The following is a 20,685-nucleotide window of genomic DNA, read 5'->3' as shown; positions in this document are numbered from 1 at the left end:
ATCTATTTTATTCCTGTGATGTCAAAGCTGAATGTTTCAGCATCATTACTCCAGTCTTCAGTGTCACATGATCCTTCAGAAATCATTCTAATATGCTGATTCAGAAATTTTCTTATTATTATCTGTTTACTGTCTTATTTATTATTATTATTATTATACACTTGATTACTGCAATACATCCATGCTGAATGAAAATATTAATTTCTTCTTACTGACCCAAAACAGTAGTGTATTTCATCATGCAGTTCATGTATTACCTGAACTGAACCCACAACCTTTGTGTTGCAAACACCATTCTCTATAGCCATTGTTACCCTATCTAGCTTATTTAATGTTATTTATTGGTATTATCTAACTACAGTTTTTGTATAAACAGCATGGCACTACCAATGCCATGGGTCCACTTCCCAAGGAATTCATGCGTAGTAAAATGTTCATCTTGAACGGAGTGTAAAAGTTGCTTTTAAAGCATCTGCCAAATTCATACATGTATACACCAATGCACACAACAAGTGTAACCATCACAAGTTACATTTATTGAGGAACAAGTAAAAAGTACAATATGTAAAAAAATACAAAACCTGCTTCATATATCTCTAATAATGTGAATACAAAGTGCATAGCTACCATACATGCCTGTAGCACTACAACTAAAGGACTAGGCTAAGGAAAGGTATGTGGGCATTAGACACCCTCAAACTAAAGTATAAAAATAATCAAATAAAATTGTTGTACTTAGCATACACACACAAACATTTGTTTTTACAGCTATCCAGTCCTGAAGTTCTCCATAACGTTTAGTGAATCTCAGCCTACTATCTGTGACATGTGTAAAAGCATTTTCAGTCCATATTGCAGTGTTGTTAGGACAGACAGGTCAGTCCTACGACAAATTCTGATGAGACTTAAAAAGAAAAAGACCACAAAACAAATAAATATGAAATAAATAAGACAAAAGCGTATTCATCATAACCGTTGTTCAGTCTTACACATCTTATATTTACAAATAATGCCGTCATAGAGATGACACGATAGAAACTCCATATATAGGTGCTTCAGCTGAAAGGATGTTACCACAAATACAGTCATATGTCATTCCATGATATGGCAAATTTACACTAAAGCCACAAGCTGCCACCATCAAAATACCCATTTCAAAACGGAGCAGATATTAAATAGATTGCCCAGAGAGAAAATTAAAATTAATGTGCAATTGAGTGTTTTGTGTGAAACAAATTGACTCTCTAACGCCACCCCCTGGATTTCAACAGAAGTATGTGTTTGCGTCAACCTAATTTGTACAATCCAAGACAGAAATCACAAACAATAAAATAATAATAATAAAAACTGACAGGACAGGCATATTGGACCATAGGGGAAAACTATAGGGGAATACTATGAAATATAGTATTTATACTCCTTATATGAAAGCTTATTACAGACTAGTAATTTATAATGACAATGTACAAGCTGACATTGATTTATCTTTTTAGTATTTTGAAAAGAGTTTTCCCATAAGAACAAAAACATAGAAAACCAAAAATGGACAAAACGATCAGATCATGTGCTAAAATGTACACACACACACACACACACACAGAGGAAGGGATATGAACACATGTAGGCTATATACGATGACAGTATAAATAGCAAAACGTTGGGCTTTTTGGCTTTGAGTGAGACAATATTGAAAATATCCAATTCTAAAAAATATTTGAAGACAATTAAAACTGTCATAATTAAACGTCACTGTCATCTCAAAGTTGTAGTCAAACTCTGATTTCATTTTTGTTCTTTTCTTGCATTTACATACAAAAATATATATTGGGACAGTCTCAAAATTTGCCCAACTTATTGCAAAACAAAATTAAAAATCTCCTTAGAAGGCCATGCAAAATTCATGCAGATTTTTTATCAAGACAATGTTTTCCTTAGCGTTCATGCTCGACACTGATCTTTACCAAAAACCTTAAATCTACACTTTTGGATATTTACATTAGTACGCTGAATACAAGAGTGTTGATAACCAGGCATCATTTTTGGCCGGCCGTGCCCAGTCTGCTTCAGCACATTAGAAATGCTGTCTGAGGAAATGTTTGCAGTAAAACACTAGGCGTTGAGTTTGTTGCCCATTAGTGGCTGAATACAGAAAACCTGCAGTGAAATCAGGGTTTAAAAGTGACCCCCCCCCCAAAAAAACTGCCATAATTTATTCACCTTCACATTATTAACTTTTCCCACATTAAACACAAAAATGTGATTTTTTGAATGAACATCCTGCAATATTTTTTGCAAGTGAATGGGGACGCATCAATCTTCAAACTGCACCATAAAAGTTCCACGTCTGTCAAAAGTCATATGGACTACATTTATTGCTAACATATGGCTTTAAAAGGAATTAATTGGAATACAGCACAAGTCCATTTTTAAGATACTACTTTGGTGCTTTTTGTCGTTTTGGAGTTTGACAACATTGTAAAAATATTGTTGCTGTTAAATTTTGTTGCTGTTAAATTTTTAAGTACAATCAACTTGGATGTTTAAGTCATTGCAACTTGAAAATTACATTAAACTGACATTAAAAAAATGAGCTGAATGAGCTGAAAATTGCTTAACTTATTTTGATGTGTTAAAGCAATGTAAAAACATATGTTTTCATAACTTAATCATATTTTTTTTTTTCAGTGAACCCTAGTTCCCATTCACTTCCATTATATAGAATAAAGCAGCCAGATGTTCTTCAAAAAATAATAATTTTACTTTTGGTGTTCCGTGCAAAAGAGGAAATAAATTTAAAGGGGTTTGAAACTACAGAGCCCCTGAAGGTACATGGTGATGGGGAAAAAAATGAGAAGGGAGGAAAAATTGTGTGTTAATGCTTTTGCGTTCTCACAAATCATTTAAGTTCTTTGCGAGCGAACATGACATTTTTCAGGGGAATGCAAAATTTTTGCAGGAGAATTCAAAAGCATTAAAATATATTTTTCCTCCCATCTCATATTTTTCCATCACCATGTCCCTTTAGGCGCTCCATATGAAACAACATGAGGGTGAATGACAGATTTTTTCTTTTTCTTACATTTTTAGGTGTCCTGTCCCATTAAATACAAATCAAGAGGTGGAACAAACAGAGCAGGCCTTAAAAATAAAGACAAAGACAGAACAAAATAAATATATAAAAGGCTAAGATCAGAAGCTTCCCTAAATAATGGCTATATCCCAGCTGGAATGGTGGAATATCCTAAATACTGTACACTCACTGCAGACACAGTCACCCCAGAGGAAGGGCACAATGGTGCTCAAGGGTAGAAAAGTGACAGGGTAGGATTGTGGTCACTGTACAAGTCTATTCTCTACATTTCTATGCATGATATATGTAGATCCAGCATTCTGTGTTTGAGTGAGATAGCAAAAAAAGCAAACTCATTTTCCCTGATCTACAAAAAAAGAAGGGGTGAACTGGAATAGCGTGGTACCCGGCTCTGAAAAACAAGGAAGGTTTTCAGTCAGTTTGATAAATAAAGGTTGCTTCAACTGCAAAGGAAATGAAAGAGACGCATTCTCAACAAGGAGGAAAAAAAACAGGAAAAGACAAACAAGGATCCAGCTGCTCATGAATCGAAGGCAATCCGAGAGAACGTCTTTGAGAGTGTCTGAGGGGCAACGCTACGCCTCTGACTCTCGAAGGCTTCTTAAGAATGCCAATTCAGTACCCTGGGAATGTGGCATCACCACTCCTCATCCACTTCCCGTTCCATTTTTATTTGGGAAGAGGAGAGCGGTTGAATAGACGAGAGAATTTCTTGACTGCTCTGCACCTCCTCTTTCTCAAGGTCTCCGTCCTCGTCTTCTTCCTCCTCCTCTTCTTCCTCCTCCTCCTGCTCTTGCTCCTGTTTTTTCTGACAGCAGGGCTTGTAGAGATGTGGGTCGATCAGAACCTCCCCGAAGCGACCTTTATAGATGATGCCACAACATACCCGCTGCCTAGAGAGATTTGAAAACGAGCTCATGTCATTCAAAAGTATTCGTTCTGATGAACATTGAAAGGTCAAACTTGTAAATCAGACTGATTCGGCAGAGTGAATACCTCTTCCAGTATGTCAGGTCCAGGAAGGAAAAGACTGGAGAGCGGGCGGAGCCAGGAGTCAACTCAGAGTCAGAACCCTCGTCTGATTGGTTACTGTAGCTGGGCGACTGGGCGGGGCTGGCGCTGGAGGTGGTGCTGTGAGCGTCTGAATCTGTTAACAAAGACATTTTTTTATCAGGAACATGCCAAGAGCAATTTCATGTTTTCTTTATTTTAGTTTTGGGATTCAGTACTCACTGTGTCTCTTCAGCTCCTTCTGAACTCTGCTGATCTGGTTCGGTCTGATCCGTCTGGATAGGGATTTGACTTTCTTTGACTTTACTGTAGTTTTCAGACTGGGTCCCCCTCGTGCATCAACCACCTGATAACAATTGACAACAATCTCCATATAGTGATTGAAATGTAATATTTATTTATTGATTTAATTTTCATGTAATTATTTAAGTTATAAACAAAACAATAAATATATGTATATTAATATGTGTTTTAGGCATTATATTATATGTCAGGTTCATAATTATTTATTTATTTAATCATGTTTTATCAATTCATTCTTTTATTTTCATAATATTTATATTATAGTATTTATAAACAAAACAAATGCATTTAGATTAATTTGTTTTTCACAATTTATATTATATGTTAGATTTATAGTTATTTAATACATTGATTTCCATGTAAATTATATGATATTAATAATAAGCAAAACAATAAATATATATTTAATCACACATAAATGTACAATAAATACATAGTTCATTTTTTTAGGCATTGTGTTATTTTATAGACTTTTTATTTTAGATTGTATGTTTTTTTTTCATTTTATTATAGATCAGGTTTATAATTGTTTAATTTATTTAATTATTGTCATATAATTTACATTATACTGGTTAAAATAAATATAAAAAACAATGAATACATTTTTATTAATTTGTGTTTTAGGTATTATAACACACACACACATACATATATACATATATATATAGTTCTAACAAAAACAAAACAAATCTATATGTATTATTATTATTATCGTTAAGATCACCTACAACAGTTTCATCAGTGGACCAAACATGAATACATAATCTTATTTTTCATATATTATATTAACTGCATTAGATTTCATTTGTTATCATTAGAATCGTACTGAATTGAAGAACAAATTAGTGAATACTTTGATTAATACAATGTAGCTGATTATTATTAATACTATTACATCTGTTCAAATACACATTTGTGCATGTAGAAAATTGTTTAAATATGTGTCATCCTGAGGATGTGGCCTTCAACTAATTCCCATTTCTTCCCAAGGTTTCATCCTCATCTACTTTATCATGTTATAGGGAGTTGCCACTCAGAGGGGATTTAGTGAAAAGCTGCTTTGAAACAATAAGGTTCGAGAATGGATTTGAAAAGACTCAGTGTGATAAACAAGAGGCTGTGTAAGTTGAATCGGCGGCACTTACATGATTCCAGTTCTTCTTGGAACCGACGGGAAGCTTCTTCCAGCGTTTTACCAGCAGGACACAAGCGTTGCAGATTTCACCAGAGCGAGTCTCGCCTAAACTGTAGAAGTATCCCATTGTTATATCATTGTAATGGCAGCATGCGTATGGAAATCATCGAAGTTCTCATGTTATGAACAAACAACATTATTTCCTCTACATTCTTCTAAGAGAAAAGGTCTGATTGCTTGACTAGAGACACAATATACAAAATTTCACCAGGCAGATGTTAAGATGTTAACCACACACACACACACAATAGAGATATACTCACCCAAAGCAGCTCTGAAAGTCTCTCTCATAGCGTTTGCTGTCAGTGAAACGAGAGCTGGAGGATTTTGCCCTGCAGATGCAGCATCCATCAAGGCTGCGGTACATCTTTGGCTTATGAAAGCCAAACATCTGTGACACAAGAAAACCAACTCTTTTTGGTACTTCTGATTCACAATGATTTAACACACACGTTTAAACACATAGTAGTCCCATAGTTCCAAACAAAGTTCTTGTTATGGTCCTCATTATTATCAATGTTGACATGACAATTAAGAATAATGGCTGCTATAATAATAAACAACAATAATACATTTACTAATAATTATAATAAACATACTTTGTCATTTTATTTATATTAAATATGGAAATATTTGGAATAAAATGTAATAGTTCAAATAAAATTGTCATGGAAATAATGGTTAAAAATTACACAAATTAATATGAAAATATAACTTTTTATCATAGTATTTTCATAATTTCTGTACGTACATTTTACATATGTATACACACGTGTACATCTTACTTTATACATGTAAAGTAAATTTATTATGTGTTATTAAATGTAGTTATTACAGCTGTATTTTTTCTGTGTGTGCATAGGCCTATTATACATATAGAATATTCTATTACACACAGAGAGAGAGAGAGAGAGAGAGAGAGAGAGAGAGAGAGAGAGAGAGAGAGAGAGAGAGAGAGAGAGAGAGAGAGAGAGAGAGAGAGAGAGAGAGAGGAGAGAGAGAGAGAGAGAGAGAGAGAGAGAGAGAGAGAGATGAAATATGGGTTATCATCAGTCATCATCACGTCAATGGGATAAGAGCTTAATGGACCGAGTGCTCCGTCTTATATAACCTTGTGCTGACGATGGAGCCGGACAATACCAGTGGCCTCGCGCATCGACAGATCGGTGACAGTACGACGCATCAAATAATTCATACAGTATAACTGGGTCATTACAGAGGAAGCATCTGTTCAAACATTTGTATTTTTATTTAAATTAATGAATTAACATATTGAGAGAGAGAGAGAGAGAGAGAGAGAGAGAGAGAGAGAGAGAGAGAGAGAGAGAGAGAGAGAGAGAGAGAGAGAGAGAGAGAGAGATTTCTACCATTTAGCCTGAGCTGTACAGTGTGTGAGTTGAACCCATAGACTGTAAAAAGGTTGAACCGCGCTTCTATATTCTGCCTCTGCTGTCTGCTCTGACGCAATTCAACATGGCAACGCGTTTGAGAGGAGGGGCAGAAAATGGGGGCAATAAAGTAATGCCATGCCGTCGTGGAAACCACGAACAAAAGTGGCATTAACATATCCAAGTGTGTCTTCTAAAGTTATCCAGATAACATCGAACGGACATTATCAATGTTTCGCGATGTTTAAATGTACACGCGCGCGCACTGCAGTGAAATGGTGCGTGTGTCCCGCCGTATTCATTCACCGCCCACCAGCTCGCGCGGAAGCATGGCACGCCACACGGCATCTTTAAACACACACATTCAGCATGTTTTCACCGCAGTTTCACTGATAAACTACCCTGCTCTGTACGAACAACTCATTCGCGCACTTTCTTTGATGCCAGTTGTGCTCAAAGAAGAAGCACGGTTGAATTTAGTCGAACTGTTCGACCGCTGCTCTTTGTTTTCCGCGCGACTCTGCGTCAGTGGCTCGTGCGACTCCATGCTTCGCGCTCGAGACTGTAAACACATGCGGTCCGTGCAACAACTTCCCTGAAGAGCATTGAGCGCAACAAAACACGCATTTGGATGTGTATTTCCGTAATGTGACAACTTAATACACTTTTAAACAATTCAGAATGCTAAAATTATATATCGATTGTATGCTCCATGTTTAAATGCGTCAGTGACACCGCCTCCATCTCACATTAAACGAATCTCTAACAGTAACAGAGCTCTAGCCGTTACATTAACGCTGAACTCGTTGAGTTAGTAAAGCAGAAGTTTGGAAATGTCGTTGATGAGCTTGTGAAAATGCGGGTTTGTTTTGAAGCACACCCACCAACAGCGGAGCAAGAGACCACACGCAGTCAGACGGATAGTTTAGCATCGCAAGTTCAAAACGAGTAGAACAACTAAACTTGTTTTAATGAATGGATGCAACACCAAATACACATATATTTGAGGGTGCATGCTCACTACTGTAGTTTTATATAGGCTTTCAACCAGACTACGAATGCAAATTGTTTATTTTTAAAATGCAACATTGGCCGTTTCTGTCAAAATACTCATCTATAACGCATTTTTTGTTTGTGTCTGTTCTGACTAGGGAAATAAAAGTCAACTCTGGCTTCAAATAAATCAATTCTGTTATCAAACACTTAACAGCGATCATCAGGAAAGGATGCGAGCGCCCTAAAATGTGATGCGCTGTGTATAGGCAGCATGTAAACACTAAACTTACCGCACGCTTTAATACTAGAGCAAAAATGTAAAACATTTCCAGCAAGCTTCAAAAGTGATCTTACTGTTACATTTCTGATGAACGCGACAGCTTTCACCCGGGCATCGCACTGTCACACAACTTCTTAAGGGGGCCTTATGAAAGGCGAATTATGACATCTTCTGCACACATAAACTGTTAAATAACTTTTACGAAAAAGACCTTTATTCTTACCTCGACTTGGATCAGTTGAAGTCAAACCACACAGCGAAATCCAAGAGTTACAGGCGTTACACATTTAACAATGCGCCACTCGTTACTGTCTCACTTTCTGTCTGAGTATAGTAAAATGTTTACGCATGCGCGGATGTCCATCCACCATTTTCTGAATTTCTTCAATCAACCTCATTTGCATACGCGGCTGACGTTTGACTGCGTCTGCATTCTATTGCCCATAAAAGGAAAAGAAAATTACGCGGGAAACGTGGGCGGGTCCGGTTGCTAGGGCAGCAGCCAGTGCGCTGAGATCCCGATGGGCGGAGTTACGCTCTACTACTACGAGGACACAGCAGATGTCGGAACAAACGCAGCAGCAGCACATCCTTCTTCTCGCTCTGTGACTGTGTCCGTCAGCCATGAGCACATGTCGGCAGCTTCGTCTAAGATATATTCATCATGAAAGTAGTTCGAGGTAGCCGGGTTTTTTTTGGGCCCGCTGCAGAATAATTAAATAGACTGACTGAAGGAGCTAAACGACATTAGACCAACATTTTGATCAGTTTGATCGTTTTCCCCCTCAAAATTTCATGTAATATTCCTTTATTTGCTTGCAAAAAATTAGTTTAGAAAAAGACTTGTGTAGCCTACTTAAACTGTCAATTATTCTTAAATGGATAGTTCACCCAAAAATGACAATGCTGTCATCATTTAGCCTACTCACCCGCAAGTTATGCATTTCTTTATGTGGAACACAGAAGATATTTTGAAGAATATGGGTAAACCATCATACAATTGATGGGCCCCATTGACTTCCATAGTATCTTTCCCCTATTCTATGGAAGTCAATGGGGCCCATCAATTGCATGGTTTACTCATATTCTTCAAAATATATTTTGTGTTAATTAAAAAAAAAATTAATTCATACAGGTTTGGAACAACTTGAGGGAGAGCAAATGATGACAGAATTTTGGAAACATGAAATATTTTTGTGCATTAATAAATACAAATCAGTCAAATTTAACATGTACATTAATCCCAACTTTTTTTCTTGGGTTATTATCATCAGCTTATTATCACAATCACTCCCTGCTCTCCCCAACAGCAAAATCTCAGGTTTCTACTATAAAAACACTTATTTGATTCCTATGAGCCAAGTGCTGAACATTTGTTTCACAGATGCCATCAGCATGTCCCTAAACTAAAAATAACATTCCATGAAGAATGACTCTTCATAGAGGAATGTTCTCTGGGACATGAGTGTTGTCCTGGAATACCATGCATGCCTAAATGTCTGTGCGCACACACATTTCAAAGTTCAGAGAGGACACACATATGGACATAAGGAGCAATTTTAATGAGTTGCTTCACAAATATAAACATAATAGTGGAACCCACTCATTTTACACAGGGAACTTTTCATAATATGATTGATGTTTAGAAGCATTTCATACAGGGGAGAAAAAAAAACAAGAAAAAAAAACATTAACCAGTATGGAATAAGACCGAAAGGATTTAGAGGAACAAATTAATTTACAGCAACAGTACTTCTCCAAGATCTAAAACGCCGCATGCATCAGCACCGCAAACATGGACAGTTCCCTCATCCATCCAGCCAGAGGATTCTGGGATTTCAGCAACTTCCGGGCCCTAAAACTAAGTCGACCTTTACACAGGATGGACGTTCCATTCTATACAAAGTCTGAACACATCATAAAGTTGATTTACTAAAATAAATAAATGATACAGTGTCAGCTTACTGCATAAGTCACCCCAAGATTTAGTTCATCTAAAATCAGACAGTGTCACAGACGTTTTGTTTGAAAATAAATACATACAAATGATCCGAGTCATTATAAAAAGAAAGAAATAAAATACACAGGTTGATGTACTACAGATGTCTAAGATTAAATGCTGAGAGTCTTCAAAAAAAAAAAAAAAAACTTAAGGTAACATTAAGTGATTTAAAGTTGTAACTCATCCTGTAACAAATGCGTTTATTCTACTACTAGATTTCTCTCAGCATGGATTCCGGATTAAAACTGAGGCATAAAAGAACAAACATAACTGGTTATTTAAAGACAATACTTCTTAATTTCTAAGCAACGTGCAAGTAATGCAGTAATTAAACACGGATTTACAAAATAATGCTGCATTTAGACTTTCGATTAGTGATTAATTTAATTAGTGACCCAATTACTAGGGTTTACACTTTATATTTAAAGCACCACACAAACTGTAATATTTAATATTTGAGAGATTTTAACTGCGACTAAGGTTAATGGGGGGGTGGGGGCTTGTTATTGCTTTCTAGGTCTGATTTCCAGTGTTTCTTTCTTAAACATAAAAAAATTCAAACATGATACTGAAGTATCTAAGAATGAAGTTAATACTCATTGGCAAATAAACACATCTTCCCAAAGTGTTCATCTGATAAACCAGCCACACACTCGCACACAATTCTATCACACATAAACCATAAACACATCTTGTAACATACAGCGATTCACATCATGTTGGAATGTCCTTTTTCTCTGAAAATTCATTTGACAGGCTTTTAACCGAGAAGGTTTAAAACTGACACTCTCAAATTCAGACTATCAAATGTCAAGAATCTTTCTTTCAAACTGCCAGCCAATCAGCACATGGATAGCATCAGTTTAAACACACAGACATCGATTTACTGATTAGTCATTGTGAACACTTGATGTCTGAATTCCTCAAGTAGAGTAGTTATTGTGTGTCGGACATATATTCTGTCAGAACTAAGGCTCCTCAGCAGTTCAACTGTTCTTGACATACTTAGCAAAAAAAACATGCTTCCTATAGTGCTTTCCAGTGTTCCATGATCTGAAACAGAAACGCTAGCGGACACGACCGTTGCTCGCAGACATACGTGTGTGGAAATGACCACAGGTTTAAAAGCAAAATCCACAGGGGAAAAAAGTGAGTCTTCTATAAAAAAAAAGTCATCAACACTTTCAGTTAGAAAGAGCACAACTCCAAATACTGCTACAAAACACACTTCTGAAGTTCAGAGTTCATTTCTTTGGGGGTGCAGGAGACAGTCAGATTGAGAGAAGCTTTGATAAGTCCTCAGTTCTTCCCAGGTCAGCAAACGCACAAGGCAGAGTAACTTGTAGAGCCGCTTTGGCCCTGAGGGTGGCAGCAGAGAGGGGGAGCAGTCTGAATTTGAGCTCAGTATGTGGAATCACAGCTCAACGCTTTTCGTAAAGGAGGTCTCCAGAGTGATGGGAAAGTCATTGAGCGTTTCCAGGACACCGACGAGAGAGCTGACGGTGAGCTTGTCTCGAAGTAACGCGTTCTCCTCGTACATGCGTGTGATGACCGGGCATTCGGCCAGCAGAGGGAGCCACTGCGGCAATAACCGGTCTCTGTGAGAGTGGGATATACATGCAGACAACTCTGAGTACATTTTGCTCTGACTTTCAGATGCTTTATTTCAAACGAATGCATCAAAAAGCATGCGTGTGTCCTTACCTTGCCCCGAGGCAAACTAGCAGCTGGAACTTGCCATCCTTGCCAATGTTGCGTGGCATATTGTTAATGGCGTTGACGTATCGACAGAAAGATTCACAATTCAGACCAAGAGGCTCTGGTATTTCTTGGAGGTCTCCAATCTGATCTGCATTGTCCATAAACGCTACTACTCTCTCTGTACAACACACACACACACAGCAACACGTTCGTTAGAAACCTAAAAACCTAATGTGTTTTTATGCAGGAAATTAATTATAAAATATTTACAGTATATTATATATTTTAAGCAACATAAACATAAAACTTTGTTATAAACTGTTTACTTAAGGTAAAATATTTCACTCATAAATGTAACATTTTGAAAACAGCACCCATGCTTAATGTCTTTAAAAAGGATCTAGCTCTATATAATAAGGCCTTAAAAATGAAGAGAAAGAATAAAGCCGGGAAGTAATGTGATTTGTTTTTCTAGTTTATTTATTCTGTTTGAGTGAATATCTTTGGTATAGAGCTCAAAAATATTAGAATAACAGTTAGTGCCATATACTCTCACAGGGACACATTTAATAAGCTTTACCGTAGAAATCCCACACAAAGACATTTTTCTGAAAGATTCGAGCGGAGCGGAATCCATGTTGGAAGAACTGCTCCAGTGCCCACACCAGACCACCCTCACCACACAGCAGAACCGTAAGACTGCCCCTCTGAAAGACACCGTTTTAGCTTCAAAAAACAGGAAAACATAAAGTGACGATATTCTTAAGTGGACACATCATACCTCTTTCTCTGGTTTGTGGTAATGCTTGATAATATTGTTGACTGCTTCACCGATGGATTCCTGTATCTGAACGGTGGTTGGTTCTGAAGAGAGAAGGATTGTTAAAAAGGTTGAACACCTAAATACATAAATAGTACTTCACAACAATTATCGATTTACAAATAGTTAAGAATAATGTACATTCACATTAGATGAAGACAGTCATATTAGTAGACTAATAAAAGATTATTTTAGTTTATTTTACAAGGAGAGGGTCGCTTCATCGAGGCGGCCATTTTGAGATCACATGAGCAGCCGAATACTAATTACTTCATTTCCCTAACCCCCATGATTTGACACTTTAATTTATGGAATAAATTAATTATGGCTGACTATTAACTCTTTCCTTGTCATTGACAGGATTTTTCGTCATTTATGAGACAACGCTTCCCTGCCATTGATGGACATTTCTGGCCTTTCATGTCTTAACTGTTATACGATAGGAAGCGCTATTATGCATCTTCTGAAAGAGTAGAGAATCTCCAGATCAAAACGAACAAATCTTTTTGTTTAAAATGTTGCTTTTTTTTATTATTAAAAACTCACCCACATTCAAGTGTTGATACAAAAAAGAATGCATGAAGCTAGAATAAGATTTATTTATTTTTTAAAGCAGAGGTGTTCTTTCTTTTGATATATTGTTGGTTCAGATATTCATACAATAAAGTATTCTGGCTGCAATAAAAGTTTTGTGAAAATGATCAAAAATGCTGGCAGTGGCTGGAAACTTTTTTCTTTCTTTTTTTTATGCTGGCGGGGTAAGAGTTAAGAGCATTCATTTGTCACTGAAAGCATTTATTTTTATGTGATGCTACATTCAAACCACTAGGTGTCAGTGTAAGTCCAAGACCCCGACAAATCAAACATCACTGAAAGCACCTTTAAAATGCAAGTTAAACTTACTGTTTCCACGTCCTGTAAGTGATGTGATGCTAATTCGTCGGATCTGGGAAGGCGATCGCTGAAGGGGCGGAGTCTTAGCCCCTCGGCCTCCTTCATCATCATTGCACGGAACTACAAATTCACCGATCAGAACTCGCTCAAGACTGCCATCATCCACACCTTTCCCTAGCCACCTGCCGCACGGGAACCTGGAAAGGATTACAAGTGAATAACAAGAAAGCCATAAAAGGAACAAGATGGAGGGAATGTGAAGAGAACAGAGTAGGCCGTACTTGTATGTGTGGCCAGTGATCTCATTGCGGACCATGACACAATCCACCAGCCACTTGGCAAGCAAGCCAGAATTATCATGACCCAGCTGCACTGTTGTCAACTTCCCGAGGTTCTGACGCTGTACATACAAAACAGATAAACGAAAAAGATGTCAGAGGCGTTAAGCAGCTGTCTGAGAATAACCGAACAACCCGTGTAAGGGTGTGTGCTGCATTTTGAAAGTGAGCAGCGGAAGGACACCAAGACAGTGAAAGTGTACAATGTTGAATGTACTATCACTGATTCAGATTTACTATCGCAACCTATGGCTCTAAAAATATTTATGGAATCAACTAAACGCAAGTGTACAAGCAGGGTCCAAAATGAACACACCATAAGTTCCAAATGTGAGGAAAAAAAACTGGCTTGTTGAGTAAATAAAAGTTACTCACCTGAGCCATCAAAACAAAAATATACTGAGTTTAAGGTTATTTTAGTTTAGTGGCTTGAAAACAATACATATGGCATTTTTTGAATCCACTCACCAAGTGTGCATAAGAGTTCATTTTGGATCCTGTATACAAGTAATAAATAATAATAGAAACAGTTTGTACGGCTTCTACAGATGTGAACAGTTAGTCTAATTTTCTAGTCTGGTCTCATTTTCATGTTAAATGGATAGTTCACCCAAAAATGAAAATTCTGTCATCATTTACTCCCCCTCATGTCATTCCAAACCTGAATGAACACAAAAGATGATATTTTGAAGAATATGGGTAACCAAACAGTTGATGGACCCCATTGACTTCCAGAGTATGGGAGGGGGGAATACTATGGAAGTCAATGGGGCCCATCAATATTATTCTTCAAAATATCATCTTTTGTGTTCAGCAGAAGAAAGAAATTCATACAGGTTTGGAACAACTTAAGGGTGAGTAAATGATGACAGCATTTTCATTTTTGGGTGAACTATCCCTTTAATTTAAGATTTTTTTTCCCCTATATGTGCAATCAAATTGAAAACGGCTATTGAACAAATTTTGGGAAGATTTAAAGGTAGAGAGGAACCCAAAGAAGCAAAGGAGGTGATCTCTCTAAGTGGAGGAGAAGAAAAATGGAGAGATGAATTAATGTAGAGAGAGGGAGGAATAAAATGGAGGGATGTGCACCTAACCTTGAAGGCGATGGAGATGTGCGTGTGAGGCCTAAAGGCAGACTGCGAGAGGACACAGAATGAGTTAGAACATGATGGATGATTGACAGTAAGACAAATGGCAGTGATTGGTTCTATGAGGTGGGATGTAAGAGTAATACCTCCTTCCTCAAATTTATAGATTCATGCATATATAGAGAGAGGGGTTTTGATCACTAATACATGAATCACCATCTCAGTTTGGGGGAAAAAAGAAACAATCTGAACATCAAGAAAATCTTTTGAGAAAATCTGCAAAACATTTTGAAAGGTCAAAGCAAAAGAACAAATTTTGTATCATTTCACCTCATATATACAAAAAAAAAAGAAGAAATATTTTAAGTCCCCCTGTAGTTAATTGAATCCCTTAAAACTCATCTTTGATCACAAAAATTACATATTTAAACTTTTCCTTGAAAAAAAAATTCTGTTTCCCTTTAAAATAGCTTGAATGTAACTACACCCTTGCCTCATTTAGTATACACGGTTCTATGAATATGCAAATTAGCCCCGCCTCCACTCACTCGCACCAGTTCAGAGATCCACTCGTTGACGGGATTGGTTACAAAGTAGTTTGCGACGTCAGAAACACCAGCGATTTCATACCGCGTTTTTGAGATAGTCTTTAATTCACTGCAGTTTTAAGAAGAAAATACTCAGCAATGGTGTTGACTTATGAATTTGCACATGGTTTGTCTTAAAGCATATTAAAAACACCACACAGGTATATAAACAAAATTAAAAACTTGATTCAAACTAAATTAAAAACTTCACCACAGGGGGCCTTTAATTCTTTTCTTTTTTGTAATAAATTATGAACATAAATTATATTAATGTTCCACAATTCTCATTAGAGGAGAAAAAAAAATACTACTAAAATTACTTTAAAAAGGGCCTAAATATAGTATCTATTTTTTAAGAGATCCACCCTGTTACTTTCAATTTGTTTTTATTCCTTAGATATTTTGTTCAGCTAAACTTTTGTTGAGTTATTTCCAGAAACAGCTTCAATTTAGCAGATGTTCGAAAGACCTGCAAGCACAGTCAATTCTGCGGACGGCAGGACAGATGACTGTTTCAGTCCCACAGGAAAACAAACACTCGAAATAAACTGCTGTATCAGTTTCAGAGCAGAACAGCTGGAGCGTGACATCACGGCACTCACGTCAAACGTCATTTCCAGAACATTCTTCGTGATCTGCAGGGTGCCGGAGTCGCCTAGCTCGCCGGACACACACAGCCAAGGGTTGGACGTCGTCATCGCGTTACTAAGCTTCTTGATAGGGATGATGACGGCCCGGTACGGAATCACTGAGGGCACAAAAAGAACACAAATCAGGTTGCAACGAATCACAACATTATACAAAAAGACAAAATATAAGTATACATTTTTCATGTTTGGTCCAGCAGCATCAAATCAATGTCAAGTGCCTGACATGATGGATGCTGTTTTTATGAGCGTTTGCATTAAATATTCATAAAATTTTAATCCACATTGATTGACTATGGTAGGTACTGTCCTGGTCTGCACATCTGTGTGTGTGTCGCTTTCTCTGGGACGTACTTATGGTGGTGAAGACGCTGGTAAAGCAGAAGTAGTCCACTGCATTCAGGCTCAGGAGATGAAAGAGAAACTGTTCTTTTTCCTCTTCGCAGCGCAAGAAAGCGTACCGCTTGTACAGCTTCCTGTGGGAACATGGCATGCTTAATAACAGGTGCAGCTACTTGAAACGGGTCAGCGTGCGTGTACTTGTTTGCGTCACTCAGAAGTTCTTGTGATGAGTATGTTTTTTTGGTGTTTATGTGGGAATCTCAAAGCCTCCAGGTGTGTGAGAGAGTAGTTTGTTTTTTAACGCCATGCCAGCTTCTGTGGCTATTTTCATGGCGAACTTTGTAAAAAAAAAATCTTCAAAAGTGTCACCTGATTAAAACAAGGTTTCTCACAGGGAATATAACATGCTAAAGGATGTTATGACAAAAAGTGACAAATCTTCTCTTAAAAAACTTGCGATTATTCAGCAACGGGTATAAACAATCTGGTCCCATCAATTTGAAAAATGATATATTTATTTTCCTAACATAGGGACTGGTGTGTGTGTGTGTGTGTGTAGATGGGAGTTTGGATGCGTGTTAGGTATTGTACGCACTTGGTTAAAGCCTGGTTAGACAGCAGCTGTTTGAGATGCTGGGAAAGTAGTTTTTTCTCCAGGGACAGACGGATCCAGGCACGTGCTCGACCTACATCGGTCTTAATCTCTCCCATGTTCTGGATGTGTCTGAGAAGTTGAAAGAGAGAGAAAGGATGACGGAGAAAGTGAGAAAAACAAGAACAATAGTGTAATTTATTGTATGTGGGTTGAAATGGCCACAAGCAACCGAACATTGTGGGTGTATATCAATCTCTCTTTAAAAAAAACATCACGTCATTTAAAAATTACCCAGCTGAATTATTAAAACAACCAAACCACTATAATGCGCACTACTGTATACGACAATTGTCCTAAGGCGATAAACACACCTCATGTCCTGTATGACTGAGACACGTAATGCAGGAAGACCAACACTGGACTCTGACTTTCGTCTTTCCTGGCCATTAGACACTGTAGAGTGAGAAACACACCGTTTTAGCACTCTTAAGCAGAGCAGATTTTAAAGTTGGAATGAGATTCACCTATTTTCTAAATGCATGTTATTGATATCATCACTCGATCTTCCAGTGAAACGACTGACTTCCAGTGACGTAGGCTTCTCCAATCATTTCGTCCGCATAAACCCTTCCTTTTACAATTGACTGGATAGAGGTGGATCGGAATGCAATTTTGCAATCAACAACCGATGTTTTGAACCAAGACCCCATTCTACATTGTTTTATTTTAGATAATCAGTTTCACTTGAATGTACGTCATGATATGGAAGGAAAGATCTGTTGCTTCTTATGTTAAATAGTGACTTTAAATCCCTTCATGTAGAGCTTTTGGCCTGTTAGCATAATTAGCATGGAGAGGTGTTAGGCCTGAAGACTTCTAGCTACGCAAGCTTAATGTCAAAAAGCTATTTGAAACCTTATGTTTCACAAGCACTAGCAGGTGTTAACGTCAAAAATTAGTGAGTATACAAGTTCCTGTCAGGTTTTCAAGGAGAATCACTGAAGAATATAAAGTTAATTAGCTTGTAAACATGTTTAGCTAAGTCTTGAACTTCCTCAAAAGGCGGCAAAACAAAAGCTTGGGGTCTAAAAACAGTTTGTGTACAAGTTTATTTACACTATGTTGTGCGAGACGAATCTAAATGCGGCCCTACAGAAATGGACACCCCTGAAAGTCATTCTATAATTTGCAGAGTGACTTGAGTAGAGTTGTTTCTGGTCTTACAATCTCATATGCATTTATGAAGAAAGTTTTTACCTGGAGACTCTGACAGCAGCTCGTTTTTCTCTTCTCTTGCCTGATAGTGCAATAGATGAGACCACAGCGCAGACTTTCCCTATGAACCATGACGACAGCACACAAATTATTCCTAGCTTTAGAGCTGCAATTGTTAGAATGTGAAACTCGTTTGCATTTGTTGGAGTCTCACCTGTTTGACCAGTAGGCCGTGGCTCCATATTCTCTCCAGCAGGTCACACAGACTGGCTATGAGCGTGTTCTCCTCCAGACCGGTGATGTTTGCCTCTCCATGTCCCAGTTCAACAGCCTCTCTGCCCATTTTCTCCACCAACATACGCTTGGTCTGAACATCCATTGAAAAACATAATTACCAAAAGATCACACCAGACATTTTAATCTTGACTCTGTCTTAAGGCTTTAATGCAGCAGACAAAAGGGTCATAATTCCAGTTTCCCACAATTCTTGACTATTGCATTTCTGACTTTTACAAGACCTGTCCAGTGGTTCATGATTACTGTATAAGGATATTAAAAATCATTACACTGAGATTGTTGGGGCAGATTTCCATTTGTATGTTAAGTATCAAGCATTTGAATTATTAAATGCAAGCAATTATACTAAATAGTTTACAGCAAAACTAACCGACAGACCAATGACTAACATGGTGACCTATGCCAAGTTTTGCACTACAAAATACAATATCTAGCCAATTAAAAAGTCTAGAGTAATGAAACGATTATTCAAACAATACTATCATATTTATTTTGGTAACGCTTTATTTTAGTGTCCTTGTTACATATGTTACCGGTTTACTGTACTGTACTGTAGTAGATAATAGTACATTATGCTTAATTACATGCAACTAACTCGAAACCAAACCCTAAAGTATGTTAATTAATATTACTTAGTATTTAAATGTGTAATTACACTAGCAAGGACTGTATTTTTATCAATAATAATAACTTTTATAATTCAAAGAAGAAACTCATATGTGTGATTTTTTAAAGCGTAATAAAATTATAATTTTAAAGTTCCCTGATATTTCCATTAGGAATGAACTAACATTAAAATTCTTGTTGATATGATGAGCTGTAATTGTTGTAATTGTAAATGTTGAGCCTCATAATTTTGATGTCATGGCCAGTGACCAACCAATGGCTGAAATAAAATTCTATATTATTTTGTATAAATAAATAAAATATAAATGAACAAAAAATCAGTTAAAAAAAATATCACTGCATTATAATCTACAATAGGAAATGCAATAGGAATTTGCTAAACATTACATTTAACAGTGTATTAAATTATCACTGTTTTTAAAGATGAACTTCAAGTGAGCACTAAATGACAACAAAGGTCATCTAAATAAACAAATATGCATGCACAAATATAGTATCGATAAACACAAACCCTGTTAAAACTGTTTGATAACAGACTGATATATATAAATTCAAAGTTTTCCATAACTGTGGGATCCCCAGTTAAAATGTGTATATATACTGTATATAAGTATTTGTGTGCAGATTAAACTCATCCTGACCTTCATCTTGCATTCTTTCAGTAAACCCTCCACAAACTTCCAGTTGGTCTGAGCGATGACTGCAGGGGAGAGGTCTGATAATTTGGGTTGTCTCAGGTTCTTCCCCAGGTTACGGGCCTCCTGCATGTACTTCTACAGATCAGGACACAGATAATAAAGAGGCTAAACACGTTTAGAAAGGTTCAAACACACACACACACACACAAGTAACTGTTGAAAAGTTTGAAACATTTTCTTGATAACTGTGGGTACAAGAGGCGGTTGATTATAAAGCCGAGGATTTTATTCTTCGTTGTGGGATCCTGTAAGGTTTGTGATTGTTGAGTGATTCACCAAGCGCTCACTACTGAAACTCTGGTTTATAAGAGCATGTGGGAAAATCCAGGGGCAGATTTGAGTGCAGTGGAGTTCAAAGGTCACTGTGTGTCTGAGGGGAAGGGCTTCAGGGAGGAGTTTGTTAAGGGCATGTTAGGAATGTTTTAAGTCGGTCAAATAACGACAGGCCTCCACATACCAGACAGCAGGCCGAGAAGGACTTTTTAGGTGGTTTAAAAGGCGGGGGTGGCGCCTTATCCCACTCCCAGAAAGCCATAGAGTTCTGCAGGAGCAAACACCCCTCCACCT

At 37.3% G+C, this 20,685-nt stretch overlaps 2 protein-coding genes across 6 annotated transcripts in view; both read right to left on the bottom strand.

Moving 5' to 3' along the window:
• Positions 1 to 3,396: 3,396 nt before the first annotated feature.
• Positions 3,397 to 8,646, bottom strand: sinhcaf (SIN3-HDAC complex associated factor). The gene is made up of 6 exons (XM_056235777.1): positions 8,488 to 8,646; positions 5,864 to 5,991; positions 5,551 to 5,650; positions 4,325 to 4,448; positions 4,088 to 4,238; positions 3,397 to 3,984 (listed from the first exon to the last, which is right to left on the bottom strand). The coding sequence occupies exons 2-6, from the start codon at positions 5,989 to 5,991 to the stop codon at positions 3,729 to 3,731; spliced, it is 759 nt and encodes a 252-aa protein (XP_056091752.1). The 5' UTR covers positions 8,488 to 8,646; the 3' UTR covers positions 3,397 to 3,728.
• A 2,793-nt stretch (positions 8,647 to 11,439) lies between these two features.
• The window catches only part of dennd5b (DENN/MADD domain containing 5B), a 41,220-nt gene continuing 31,974 nt past the window's right edge, over positions 11,440 to 20,685 (bottom strand). For 2 of the 5 annotated variants that reach the window (XM_056235731.1, XM_056235733.1), the window contains 14 exons: positions 20,062 to 20,193; positions 18,711 to 18,863; positions 18,539 to 18,617; positions 17,653 to 17,734; positions 17,282 to 17,410; positions 16,699 to 16,820; positions 16,300 to 16,445; positions 15,117 to 15,158; positions 13,963 to 14,081; positions 13,691 to 13,878; positions 12,749 to 12,831; positions 12,548 to 12,674; positions 11,971 to 12,145; positions 11,440 to 11,864 (listed from right to left, as the gene is read on the bottom strand). In XM_056235731.1, the coding sequence (XP_056091706.1) occupies positions 11,681 to 11,864; positions 11,971 to 12,145; positions 12,548 to 12,674; positions 12,749 to 12,831; positions 13,691 to 13,878; positions 13,963 to 14,081; positions 15,117 to 15,158; positions 16,300 to 16,445; positions 16,699 to 16,820; positions 17,282 to 17,410; positions 17,653 to 17,734; positions 18,539 to 18,617; positions 18,711 to 18,863; positions 20,062 to 20,193 (1,761 nt within the window). In that variant the 3' untranslated portion in view covers positions 11,440 to 11,680. Of the gene's footprint in view, positions 11,865 to 11,970; positions 12,146 to 12,547; positions 12,675 to 12,748; positions 12,832 to 13,690; positions 13,879 to 13,962; positions 14,082 to 15,116; positions 15,159 to 16,299; positions 16,446 to 16,698; positions 16,821 to 17,281; positions 17,411 to 17,652; positions 17,735 to 18,538; positions 18,618 to 18,710; positions 18,864 to 20,061; positions 20,194 to 20,503; positions 20,684 to 20,685 lie in introns of those variants that run through there. The other 3 variants (XM_056235732.1, XM_056235735.1, XM_056235736.1) reach the window with 2 other exon arrangements.

Source organism: Rhinichthys klamathensis, unplaced genomic scaffold, assembly GCF_029890125.1.
Source record: "Rhinichthys klamathensis goyatoka isolate OS25496 unplaced genomic scaffold, OSU_Roscu_1.1 h1tg000430l_1, whole genome shotgun sequence".
Lineage (NCBI taxonomy): Eukaryota > Metazoa > Chordata > Actinopteri > Cypriniformes > Leuciscidae > Rhinichthys > Rhinichthys klamathensis.
Note: the sequence above shows the minus strand (reverse complement) of the source record. Positions and strands in the feature narration are given on the sequence as shown.

Excerpts from the sequence above, each read along its gene's own strand:
- sinhcaf (XM_056235777.1), bottom strand. The coding sequence starts at position 5,991 with ATGTTTGGCTTTCATAAGCCAAAGATGTACCGCAGCCTTGATGGATGC. Across the intron at positions 4,449-5,550 it reads CCAAGAAGAACTGGAATCAT|GTGGTTGATGCACGAGGGGG; the intron begins GTAAGTGCCGCC and ends AATTGTTATCAG. Across the intron at positions 3,985-4,087 it reads GACCTGACATACTGGAAGAG|GCAGCGGGTATGTTGTGGCA; the intron begins GTATTCACTCTG and ends AAATCTCTCTAG.